The sequence below is a fragment of the Grammomys surdaster genome, unplaced genomic scaffold (assembly GCF_004785775.1).
Source record: "Grammomys surdaster isolate TR1022 unplaced genomic scaffold, NIH_TR_1.0 150, whole genome shotgun sequence".
In the NCBI taxonomy this organism is placed as follows: domain Eukaryota; kingdom Metazoa; phylum Chordata; class Mammalia; order Rodentia; family Muridae; genus Grammomys; species Grammomys surdaster.
Genome location: NW_021604608.1, coordinates 21368904 through 21382207, shown reverse-complemented (window position 1 = coordinate 21382207; position 13304 = coordinate 21368904). Strand labels below are relative to the sequence as shown.

Genomic DNA, 13304 nt, shown 5'->3' with positions numbered 1-13304 from the left:
ATCAAGGACCTTGATAATGATGAATGAGGTTGAAACCCAAGCTTGGGAGGAGGGAATGCTGGGATGGGAGGAGGGAATGCTGGGATTGGGGTAGGCCTAAATGAAGGATGCTTCCTTTGAGACAGGAAGGAGTGACTGGCAGAGGCCAGAACCTTATTTGTATTTGAAGAACCTTATGGGGTATCCTCGGCAAACTACTGAAGCCTTCGTCATTCCAAGTACGGAGATCTTGAATCCTCAGCCTGGCGGTGCCAGGTAGTAGGAGCAACGCAGGAAGAGAGATCCTAGGCCACTTTGGTCTAGCAAAGTATACGCATAGGTAATAATAACGTTCAAAGCCGTCACCACATGGAATTCCCCATCCCAGAGGGAATCGCGAGGCCATTTTGTTCCCTTTAATTGCACCGTCTACCAGCTATTTTAAACTCTACAGACCTCCACGCAACCGTGCGACTCACTCGCAATCTCCTCCGCTCGAATCTGCCTAATTCCCTCTAGTCTTTCAGAGCCTCAGTTTTCACATCTGTAGAATGGAAGAGAAACGATGGCGTCTCCCTGCTCACTCCCAGCTCCCTATGGAGAACAAGTGAAACAGCACGGAAGCACTAGGCCCCGAGCACTTTCTCGGTCAGCCGCCAGACCTGGGACAGCAAGACCCTAAGGCAGGACAAACCTCCCAGCGGCCTGTGTGCCAAGTCCTTCAAGATGTTCTTTTTCGGAAGGGGGGTGGGGTGGGGGGGCCGTAGCTTCCTTCTGGAAGAACTTGCTGTCCCACCCTTGCACTCTGGCGACCCCGCCCTAACTTCTAGGTACCACCCCCTTCGTGCACTCCGAGAGTTGGGAGGTCACGCAGGAGGGCGCCGGGAACTCCTTTCCAAAGCTCGGACCCTGCCGACAACCGCGGCCGCCTCACGTCCACAGCGGAGAGAGCCGGGACCCCTCACCTCTTCCACCTGTCCCCACCGGGACGCCCTCCAGGTTCCGTTTCCCCCCGCCACCGGGGTCCCCTCGGGTCGCGGGCTCCCCTCCCCCGCCACGACCCCGTCCGAGGCGCGGATCGCGCGGGCCGCCCGGGCCCAGGCCCCGCCCCGCCCCCCATCATCATTAGCAGATATTACCCTAAACACTTGCTCCTTACCTCCTTTCTCCCTCCAGGCATTGGCGAGGCGGGCTGTCAATCAGCGCTGGGCGGCAGCCCCCCGCGCGGGGGCTCGGAGATGCCAGGCTCGGCGACAGGCAGCGGCGGCGGCGGCGGCCACGGCGCAGACACACGCCTTCCCGCCGGCGCGCGCCGGGGTAGAGCAGGCGGCCGGGCGGCCGAGCCACCACCGGAGCCGCGCGCGGGGCGGGCAGGGCCTCAGACTCGGCATGGAGCCCGAGATGCAGGCGGCGGAGGAGGGGCCCAGCGCGCCCCGCATCTACAAGCAGCGCGGCCCCTACAGCGTCCTCAAGACGTTCCCCAGCCGGCGGCCGGCGCTGGCCAAGCGCTACGACAGACCCTCGCTGCTAGAGCTGTCGCCCGCGCGGCCGTCCCCGCTGCCGCCGCCGCCGCCGCCGCCGCCCTTCGCCTCGCTCGCCGCCGTGCCCATCAGCAGCAGCGAGCCGCCGCCGCCGTTCCCGACGCAGCCGTCCTACCCGGCCGGCTCAGGCCGGGCCCCCGCCGCCGCCGCCGCCTCGTCGTCGTCGCCGTCCTGCACACCCGCCGCGCCCCCGGGACACCCGAGGACTCCGGCGCCGCCGCCGCCGCCTCCGCCGCCCCTCGCGGCCCCCGCCGCCTCGTCGTCGTCGTCCTTCGCCGCCGTCGTCAGGTACGGCCCTGGCCCGGCGACCGGCGCGGGCAGCAGCGGCGCGGGTAGCGACGGCGCCAGCCTGGAGCTCAGTGCAGGTACAGACTCCGGGCCGCAACTTTGCGGAGCTCCGTGGGGTGGCGTGGGAATCGGGGGGATCCGGGGAGGCGGTGCACGCGGTCCCGTGGGCCTCGGGAGCGTGCTGCGCTCGGGCAGTAGAAACTTCTGGAAGATTCCCGGTGCTTGCCGGGGTGGCCCGGGCTTCCGACGGCGCGCGCGCCTTAACAGGTGGCTGCGGGGTGCGGGCTCCTGTCGAGCAGCGGGGGCGGGTGGCGGGAGAGCTTGCGGAGATAGCAGGCCCAGGGAGGGCAACCGGGGAGGAGACAGGCCCCGGGACAGCGGGCCGAGGCCACTCCGAGGAGACGCCCATTTTATTCCCCGTCACTTCACTTTTTCCCCCATGCCACACTTCCCTTTCCCGCCCACCGCCTGCTTGTCCTTCTCGGAGGTTCTTTGCCTCGGGGGTGGGGGGGATGCCCTTCACTCCTTTGAAGGTCCCCGCCCCCGTAGGGCAGTCCTGGGCCACTTGGGCCTCTCCTGGGGTCTCTGGGTTTCTTGTTCCCTGTGCGCTCCGGTGTCGCACACCCCTCCTAGCTTTATCCGTGGTTCTGCTGCTCGGGGTTGCGGTGTGGGGAGTGACGGTTTTTTCTTTTTGGTTTGGGTCAGGGGTCGCTCCACAGGAGCATCCACAGAGCAGGGTTAAAATCCCCACCCACGCTGTCCTTGAGACCCTGGTTTCTAAGTCAGTGAGTCTCCACGGGCTCACCTACCCAGAGGTGGAGATTTTATCTCCTCTAGGGGAATGTGAGCGAGCACTGAGCAAGGCCTGCACCCAGTCTCTGCTCCTGAGGGAAGGACGCACAGCCACGTTTATGGGCTCATCAGAATTAAAGTCCCTGCTTAGGCCTTTCGGGGCACTTAAGAGCCTCCCAGATTCAGATTGTCAACGAATCTAAGACTTGGGTTTTTTGGTTTTTTTTTTCCTAGTGACAATAGATAGGCATTGTCTCTGAAGGAGTTATAGATGCCTTTGCTGAGAGCTATGGTGTTTGTCAATATTTTGACATGTGAAGGATTGGTTTGGAGAAAGAAAATCTAATTACAGGTTATAGTGGAGGCTTGTTTCTGTCTTATCCCCAATGATTTGAAGATGTTAGAGATTCTGAGTTGGAGTTCTTACATGGGCTTCCTTACTATTTCTGAGGTGATTCTTTTTTTCTTTGCCTCCGTTGGCTTTGTGCTCATATCCCGTTGTGGTTTTATATTCATTGTTAGACGCTCCCCTGCTTTCGTGTTCCATTGGCTTTTGGTTTTGAAACAGGGTCTTGTATCTCGGACTGGCTTGGAACTCATTATTTGGGGCTCTCCTGTTACTTCATGACTGTGCCCATTACTCCTGCTTGGCGTTTTTCTTTTTCTTTTTCTCTCTCTCTTTTGTATGTTGTTTTTCCACAGTGTGAATCTTTGGGGATGAACCCCTTACGTGCCTGGTTCAGCCCTTGATCAAGCACTTCCTTCAAGCTATGGCTGTCCAGTCTTTGACTTCCTCCAGAACACTGTAGTCTACCCCTCCTCACCATTGCATCTGTAGATGGCTCCTCCCCGACAGTCACTGGGTTATTTCTCTCAGCCTCAGTTTCCTACCATCCTTTCCATGGCTCCTCTTGTTCCAGAGTTTCTCTGTCGTCTTTCCTTCATTTGGAATTTTTTGGGTTTGTTTTCTTCTCCCCTCGGTATTTTTTTCTAGTGTCCTATTTTAGTTTGTCCCTGTCACAAGTTAGAAGCCATTGTTGCACAATCTAAGGATAGAAAGGAGCTTTTTTTCCGTCCCCTTCAAACTTATTACCGGTTTTCTCAAGGCCGTTCTGGTGAGGGCTTCTCCTGTGTGTGTATGGGGCAAGGGAAGTAGGGTTCTTTTGGTTTTTGTTTTTTTAGTTGTTGGGTTTTGTCTGTTAGTGAGGTCTTCAGGGTAAGGTCGATAGGATGGGAGTGTGGGGCTGGATGCCTGCCTAGTGGTGTTGGAAAGACGGGAATTGGATAGTAGGTTTCTTCTATGTGTCACAGAGAGTGTTCTAGATGCAGAGGGGGAAGCCCTAGAATTAAGGTAATATTAATCACTAATGGACAGACTATCTCTCAACAGGCACAACCACGTGAGTAGCCATCAGAGGGACAGCCACATGAAGAGCTGATTGGTTCTCTGAGGAACTAATGGTGCCACTTTGAGCCAATGAGCTTGTGTGCTCACCAGGGCCTTTTAAACACGTGGGGGCGGGGCAGGCGGGACTCTGCCTGTTGCCTTCTCTCTCAGCAGAGGAATTGTGCTGAGTGTTCAGGCCACCTTGTCAGCTGAAAATAGTCAAACAGCATTGTGGTAAATGAGCTCACCATAGAAGAGATGACTGGCTGTCCAGGGTAAATATGCTGAAGAGATAGGGTTGGAGTGAGTCTCATTTGCCATTAAATGCTATAAGCCATTGAGAGAAAGAAATATGTGATTAAAAATAGATTTTTTTCAACATTCTTATAAAATCTCATGAAGAGTATAATTTTCCTTCAAGGGGGTAATACACCATGGTTTTAAAAGCATATTTTTCCTCTGTGGGAGGCTTAGAGTTAAAACCCACGTAGATCTTGATACGCAGCCTAAATTTGGCATCAGGAAATGGGAAATTGCATCTTTAAGCAGAGTACAATCAAAAATGAATTACAATAAATCCTATATAATTGCATAGGTCATTCTCTTTAATGAGATTTTATTAACCTGACTGTCAAGCCTTTGAGTCAGGCAGATATTTTATCTTCTTCAACTGATAAAAGTGTCAGCCATAAACCACCATATAAATATTCATAAATCTACACATCTGTGGCAGCCTATCAGCATCATTCTTTTGGACATTAAAAGCATTCTAATTACTTTCTGTCTAGCAGAGCTGAAATGCTGCCTGTTATAGTATGTGCTTGGCAGGCATGATTGCTTTTGTTTGCCATCACAAATAGCAGCGTCCTATTTTATATACCGATGGTCCAGAAAATATTCAGGGATTGACTGAGCAGGATGGATATTAGGAAGCACCACCTGCTTTCGATAGCACCGAGTATATTAACTCATCTGTTAATTTTTGACACATCATTGATTTATTTATTTAGAAAAATTGCATTCTGTTTTGCTGTGTTGATGTTTGCCATTATGGGGAAAAAATTGGTTGGCTTTTTTTTTTTTTTTAAAGGCATCCTTCATTGATTTAAGATGCTGGTGCTGTTTTTTCCAAGACAATCTGATTTTCTAAGTTCTGTCTCCTGTACCATACCATGAAGTCCTCTTAAAAACAGGTTAACATTTTAAGGGAGCCCTCTATTTTGAACTAGTTGAAAGTGCTTTGGTAAATGTAACGCATGCAGCTATAGAATAGGTCACTAAAATTTTTCTGCTTCTACGTTTTTAATATTAATGTATTTTACCCTTGGCTGAGCTAAAATCAAAAGGTTACCACTAATCTTCAGTGCTGTGATCTCCCTCTCAGAGGCGGAATTCTCTGAGGGATCGGCTCTGATGGGCACATTCTGTGCACAGCTTTCCCTACAAAGAAGGCCGCTAGAGTAGAGAAGAGGCAGTGTGTGATAGATAGCCTGGTTCCCATCCTCCTCTCAGGCTCTTATCAGATTGAGGCTGGATTAAACCCACAAGTGCAGAAGAATCTCAAGAAATGGAAATCTTAATTAAAAAAAAATAATAATCATGAGTTTAGGCTTTAGAATCAGGATGGGCACAGTCCACAGCATGCTGTTATCTCCCAGGAGGCTGCGCTGTAAAGCATACTAAGTGGTCATCCAGAGGCTTTGGAATTGTGATTTATTAACATTGTGGGGACGTTAAGGATAGACAGTCTTTAAAAGTCCCTTTGTAGACTGTTGACTTTATACTTCCTGAGTGTGAGGCACTCTGTGACAAGAGATTAAAAAAAAAAACAGTTAAGAAAATGAAAATTCCACGTCCATGCTTTGCTCAGTTAAGACTCGAGGGTCGGCAGTCCTTCAGTTGGATTCAAAGGGAGGACAACTTTTCTCCATTTCTTAGTGGCAAGGGCCTGCACAGTTCCTGCGTTTCTAACTGTAGGTCTGTCCAGAAGTTGAAGTCTTGCTGATCGTGGTGCATATGAAATAAGAGACCCCCTTCCCCCAAGTGCAATGCTAATATTTTTATCACACTCTTCTGTATGTTGGTGTTAAAATATACTGCCCAGATACGTCAAGGTTTTGAAAAGAGGGAAAATTCAACCTTAACAGTTTACGTTTGCAGTGTACAATCTACATCTATTTTCTGTAGATTGGTTCTCAGAGCAAATTCAGAATCTTTGAAAATCTATCTGCCTCTCTAAATCTGCAGGCAAAAACTACTATGATCATCGCTATTCTCTGATTTTTTTTCTGAGTGCACTTTAATAGATTATCTTCATAATGTAGTATATTACATAATGATTTTTTCTCAGCATGTTATGAGTTTATCCTTCAATTAAGAAAACAAATCACGCTTGTCCCTAAGTCAGGATTTTTTCCCCTTAAAAATCTATGCTGTCATGTGATTCATCAGTATGATTAAAACTACTCAGTGTTTGTAGGACACTGAACAAATGTATTCGAGCAACTCTTTCTAGAAGGTTCTAGTTTAGCCTTTCCTTTTGTATTCCTCCCTTTTGTCAAGGTTATGGTAAAGGTGTATGAGCTGTAAATCAATTGGGGCTGTGGTGATTAAAATGCAAGCAGTAAATACAACGTAAGGTCTTGTGCGGGATTATAGGATTAAACTGAATGAAAACCGCTCCTGTGGTAGAGGTGAACATCCCCAATCAATACCATCCTTTGATTTTACTAATAAAAGAACAAAAACAAGGAAGTCAAATCGCAAGAGTGAAACACCTCTCCACTTGTGCGGTTCAACTGTTCGCTTCCTAGGCCAATAAAGAAATGGCCCCCAAGGATCTGTAGGACTTTGGACAAAGGTACAGAGCAGGACTCTGCGCTTTCATCAGTGACCAGGTTTCAGTTCAGGGTTTTGAGCTGAGCCATGATGTTCTCTGCCAACCCTGTTGTATCTTCACTGAGATGGTCCACACTTCTGAGCTCTGGCCCCATGCTGTATGTATTTAGTTAGATATTTCAAGTGAGAGTGGACCAGCATAGGCCTTCAGAGTTGTCTGTGGAAGGATTCCTAGGTCTTGACCTTGTCATGGGAGAATCTAAGGAAGACTAGAGTAGTGTTGCTCCCCAGATCAGGAAGTAGTCTGGAGAAATGGCTCAGTGGGTAAACTGCTTGCCTTGCAAGTGTGTAAAACCAAATGCTGTAGCACAAACCTGAAACCCCAGAACCCCAGTATAGCAAGATTGGAGATGGAGATGGAGGATCTCTGGGTGTTGCTGGGCAAGGCTGGCACGTGTAGTGATGACAGTGTTCCAGTGAGGTAGAAGGTGCTGACACCTGAGGTTATCCTCTAACCTTTACAGGTGATAGGGTACACATCCCTCCACACACAGACTGCTTTCCTTTCCTTTTCTTAAGAAGAGACAGTAAGGAAATGCACCAAGAAGAGAGCACTCACAGAGATTTAGCCTCTCAAAGGTGGTCTTGTTTTCACCCCCTGCCTGGGTTGAATAAATCTTAAAACAAAAGGTTCTGTATTGCGGGAGGAACTGGGGGGAGTTGAGGCCCAAGGTCAACATTGGGTGACTTCTTAAATTGCCCATCCTGTCCTGTTTTGTTTGTTTGTTTGTTTGTTTTTGTTTTTCGATTGAGACAGGGTTTCTCTGTGTAGCCCCGGGCTGTCCTGGAACTCACTCAGTAGACCAGGCTGGCCTCGAACTCAGAAATCCACCTGCCTCTGCCTCCCAAGTGCTGGGATTAAAGGCATGCGCCACCACTGCCCGGTCCATCTTGTTCTTTATGTTCGAGAATTCATAGGAATAATCGGAACAAAAATGTATAACATCTATCCCTCATTTCCCTCTGCCAGCTTCTTCCTGTCTCCTGACACGTGTGCATCTCCCAACTTAATGTCTTCTTTTCTGTTATAACCCACTAAGTCCAATTAGTACATCCTGTATATGCATGGGGGGTGTGGCAATGCACTGGAGCTTGGGCACCCCCAAAAAGAGCATTCTCATGAGCTATCAACTGCCAATAGCTCTGAAGTTAAGGATGGGGCCTTTTGAGCTGGGTAGTTCTTGTGTAGTCGCCCTGTTTTCTTGAGACAGAGTTCCTCACTGAACCTGGAGCTAGCTGGTTAGCTATACTGACTAGCCAGCAAGCTCCAGATAGCTTCCTGTCTCTGCCTCCCCAATGCTGGGATCATTTGTTGCGCACCTCCCTCCCCGTCTTTTTCTATATGTCTATAGGTGCTTAGAATGGAACTCAAATCCCCATGCTTGTACAGCAAGCTCTTCAAGTAGGAGCTGTCTCTCCAGCATTTACCTTGTCTTTAGACAAGGTCTCACTGATTAGGCTACATAGAGCCTGGAAAGAGAGAGAGATATCTCTCTCTCTCTCTGTCTCTGTCTCTGTCTCTCTCTGTGTGTGCGTATACCACTTTACCAATTGCTCTGTCTCCCTATCCCTTGTAATATCTGAGACCCTGTACTCTCCCGAGTCTCCCAGTGTAGTCTGTAATCCTCTCTGGACAGAAGAGTTTGGGCTCAGAATTGCTCAGAATGGTAGCATTGTACACAGACTTGGGGAATGGATACTTCTGTATATTGGGGCACTGCTGGGGTTTCTTTGTCTTCCAATTAAGTAACTGAACCAGGACACTTGGATCCCTCTTCCCCAATACTTACTTCATGAAATTGCACTAAGAAAAAAGCCATGGTAGACACCAAGTTTTAGACGGAAGTTCAGTGTCTCTGTCTTTGTCATTGCCCCACTTCCTACCCTCCCACCATGTTTTCTGAGAAGGGGCCTCACTGGCTGCCCAAGCTGGTCTCCAACTCCTGGGTTTAAATGATCTTCCTGGTCTCTTCAGTAGCTGGGATAATACTTCTGTAGCACAGCCCATAGATAGCACAGACTGCTAGACTCCTGGTTTCATTCATCATACATGCTGAGTTTTCTAGGGGATTTTTTTTTTCTGGTTTGGTTTGGTTTTTCGAGACAGGGTTTTTCTGTGTAGCCCTGGCTGTCCTGGAACTCACTCTGTAGACCAGGCTAGCCTCGAACTCAGAAATCCGCCTGCTTCTGCCTCCCAAGTGCTGGGATTAAAGGCGTGCACCACCAATGCCCGGCTTCTCGGGGATTTTTACTACATCTGTCATCTCTACTCCAAAGAAGACCTCCAAAGAATCCTTTTTTTCTTTCCCAGACAAAACAAAACAAAAGTATCTAGCCAGTGTTTCAAAGAAAGCCTGTAGCTAGCTACATTTTTATCATCATTGAAGAGTTTCTGGCACCTGGGTTCTCCAGTGTTTTGTCTGTTATCATGAATTTCTTAAAGGGAAGAAGAAATCTGAGGCAGCCTCCTCCTGCTGAATATGCCCTGAGAAGTGTCACTCTGTACTAGTGAGATCAGTTTCTACATGGTGGTGAGCGGGAGGAGAGGCAACCACTTTCGGTCGTATTTTAAAATGACTTTGGACAACACTAATGCTTTCAGAATTTGGGAGTGTAAAGGTATCCATTATACTCCTACTGGTAATTGTCGTTTCTGAGGCTGACTGCCTCAGTCTGCTACCTAGACCTAGTCCTGGGAGCTTCTAGCTTCTATACAGTCTTAATCTAGTCCTAGGATGTTTTCAGCCTCTGAAACTTTGTGCTGAATAGGCTCACCCCTTTCTAGTTCTTTCTTATCTCTAGTTGGCTGGTTCAACTCTGCTGTTCTGGCTCGAAACTCGTCTACATGCTAATTCCATATGGCTTCTCTGGGCTTCTCCCGAATTGCTCTGCTTGGTCCCAGACTGACTCTGGCTGTGTGTTCTAATCTGGCCCCTTCTCATTCCCTTGCTCGTTCTGTCTTCTCCTGTGTCTAGCTTGTTCTCTCTGTGCAGCCTGTCTGTCCCAGTAAAACTGCCGCCTTTTCTCTTTTTTTCTCTGTGCTCTTTTGAGAGTTGGGCAGATCCTGTTCTGCCAGATCTTTCTCTGATTCGTCACTTTGTCTGCCAGTCAATTAGATATCACTTTCAAACAAGGTTGCTTCCTTCTTTTTTCTTTTTTTTCTTTTTTTTGCTTCTTTTTTGTTTGTTTGTTTGTTTGTTTGTTTGTTTTTCGAGACAGGGTTTCTCTGTAGTCCTGGCTGTCCTGGCACTCACTCTGTAGAACAGGCTGGCCTCTAACTCAGAAATCCACCTGCCTCTGCCTCCCAAGTGCAGTTGCTTCCTTCTATGGACTTACTTTATGTTCATTGTTTGGGATTAAAGGTGTGTACTAAGGGTGTGTCTGTATTCCAGCCAGAGGAATTAAAGGTGTGTGCTAAACTGAGCCAGACCACAACTAGAAACAGGGTTTTTTCAGTAAATAACACAGTCTTGGGGTTTATGGTATGATCAAACATCCTGCAACATCATCCTGCAACATGGGCATTTTTTTCTTTGTCTTTGTAGCGAGTTGATAGGTTTTTCTTTGTTTTTTACTTTCCGCTGCTAGACAGTGGGCTTAGAGTTCAGGTTTGTGGGTTTTGTGGCCCCCACCCATGCCTTTTCCTCTTTTAGGAGACTTGACAGTCCAGTGCAAATGGCTCTGAGAAGAGAAGCAACCCATTTTCAGATAGAGCTGCTGCATCTCTGTAACCGCTGACCTTGACAAGGATTCCAGAGTAGGAAGGCTGTTGAACCTGGGTGTTGGTGACAGTTTTCTTTCATGCTCATCCTTTGCCTATAGAGCCCTCTGTGTTACCTTAGATTTCTCGTGAGCTCTTCACAAGGACTTATCTCGCTGCTCCAGTTTGCATCTGGGAGCTGTGTGGTTGTGGCAGGGATTGTATCAGCTGATGAATAGCAAGGGCAAGAGGGCACTCCAGAAATAGCAGTAATGATTGCAGTTAGGCCTCCTATCAATGAGGAATTGAGTCTGCAGTGGCTGGCTCGATTCATTAGAGAAAGGATATTAATGAAGCCAAAGGTGTGAGTTCAGACCTGTGTAGGCCCGAGAGGGATATCTTCATATGGTTCCCAGGCTTTTCTCAGAATAAGGGGCTGGGGAACCCACTGGTCACAGAACAGTAGGGAGCTGTGCGTCACTTCTGTGGTGGCTTCACTGGGCCTTTTGTGTTGTAAGGTTAAGCTGAAAGTGGAGGGCCTTGCTTCTTCCATGCCTGGCTGTTGGTCACTGATGTCTCTCTTATTTCCTTCCAGAGAGCCGGATGATCTTGGATGCCTTTGCCCAACAGTGCAGTCGTGTTCTTAGTCTATTAAATTGTGGAGGAAAGCTTCTGGACTCCCATCACCCTCAATCCATGATTTCTTGCGTCAAGCAGGAAGGCTCTAGTTATAACGAAAGACAGGACCAGTGTCACATCGTAAAAGGGGTTCAGAGTCAGACCTCTGACAACATAGACATAGAAATGCAATATATGCAAAGAAAACAACAAACTTCTGCCTTTTTGAGAGTGTTCACTGACTCTCTCCAAAATTATCTGCTCTCGGGCAGCTTCCCGACTCCCAACACCTCAGCAGTCAGTGAGTATGGCCACCTGGCTGATGTGGACCCTCTCTCAGCCTCACCGGTGCACACGTTAGGTGGCTGGACCTCCCCAGCAACATCCGAGTCCCACGGCCACCCATCCTCCTCCACACTGCCGGAGGAGGAAGAGGAAGAGGAAGAGGAAGGCTACTGCCCTCGATGCCAGGAGCTGGAGCAGGAGGTTATCTCCTTGCAACAAGAAAACGAAGAGCTCAGAAGAAAATTAGAGAGCATCCCAGGTATGTGTTGACACGGCATGAAGACAGAGGCAACTCCAGTCAGTGATTGTCTCAAATCTGCCTCTGTGGGTGTGGCTTTAGTGATGACGGTGGGGCCAGGATTTGAAAACTTGAAAAAGCAGGATGTATAAGATATCCTTGGCTTGCCCAGGCCAGGCAGGAATTCTAGGACAAGAACTAACTTGTCTGTGTTAGCTTCATGGTCTTGCATTAAGCTCTGAAGGCCATAGTCATAGTGGAGGCTGTCTCTATTGGTGTATAAGTAATTCCAGTATGTGATACCTTACATTGATGTACATTAACTGTTAGGAGTCCTTTAAAAGTGGCCTGTATTTAAATACGGCATCTGTGTCCCCACATACAAACACAAACCATCTTTGCCTTAGCAGGATTCAATGCTGAGCAAAGAACAGGATCTGTTCTGTCCACCCCTTTCCTTGGCCTCCTTTGCTAAATCTCAGCATGAAATCGCTTCAGCGTGCAGTCCCCTCCGTGCAGAGTTAATTTAGACATTGCCAAGTAGTAGATCAAAGATAAACCATTAATTAAGATGACCCTAAACTATGTGTGCCCCGGTATGAGGCCGTTCTCTCAAACATCCTTCATTTTCAGAGTATTAGGGTTGGAGTTTTCTTAGGACAAGACCTGAGTTATTGTTGGTGCTATTTTCTCTGCTTTTAACAAAAGTACATGGGGACTGGAGAGTTAAGAGCACTGGTTGGTCTTCCAGAGAGCTTAGGTTCAATTCCCAGCAACCACATGACAGCCTACAACTGTCTATAACTCCAGTTCCAGGGGATCCAAGACCCACATACGGATGTAGATGTAGGCCACGCCAATGCACATGAAGTATAAATCATTTAAAACTTTTGGAAAAAAAAAGAGAAAGTACTATTTGACTTGTATCTTTGAGTTGATTCCTGTGTCTGAGGGACTTACAGTGACACCAGAATTATTAGCTAGAACAAGGTCTCTGAGCTGTTTTAATCATGTAACCCCCTCAACGATGATAAAAAGTCAGGGCAATAGCCCCACAATCTACACGCTTATAGTTAACTGTATACTCAAGTAGCTATATTCATATGTTCAAAATATAAGAATTTCTGAATTTTTAAGACTGATAAAATATGTAGGAATTATATCTTCTATTTAAGCCTGATGTGTGTGCCATAGAAATTGGTAACTTGTTTAGATAGACAGAAGTGGCAAAGAAAGTCTGTGCTTGTTGGGACACATAGGACAGAAAACCAGAAATGGCTGTTATGATTTGCCCAACCAGAGTCAGGTTTGGTGGCCCCTATCTGTAGTACCAGAACTTGGGAGGTGGAGCCGAGAGGATCAGGAGTTCCAGGTCATCCTCTGCTACAGAAATTTGAGGCCAGCGTGAGTTATGTGAAACCTGTCTGTCTATCTGTCTGTCTGTCTGTCTCCCCCTCCCCCTCCCCCTCCCCCTCTCCCTCTCTCTCTCACACACACCACACTCGCGCGCGCGCGCGCACACACACAGAGAGAGAGAGAGAGAGAGAGAGAGAGAGAGAGAGAGAGAGAGAGAGAGAG

At 48.3% G+C, this 13304-nt stretch overlaps 1 protein-coding gene across 1 annotated transcript in view; it reads left to right on the top strand.

Moving 5' to 3' along the window:
* The first annotated feature begins 1368 nt into the window (after nt 1-1368).
* Nucleotides 1369-13304, top strand: part of Bend4 (BEN domain containing 4) — a 29213-nt gene continuing 17277 nt past the window's right edge. Inside the window, exons 1-2 of the mRNA XM_028765185.1 lie at nt 1369-1885; nt 11181-11747. Coding sequence (XP_028621018.1) covers nt 1369-1885; nt 11181-11747 — 1084 coding nt within the window. The remainder of the gene's footprint in view (nt 1886-11180; nt 11748-13304) is intronic.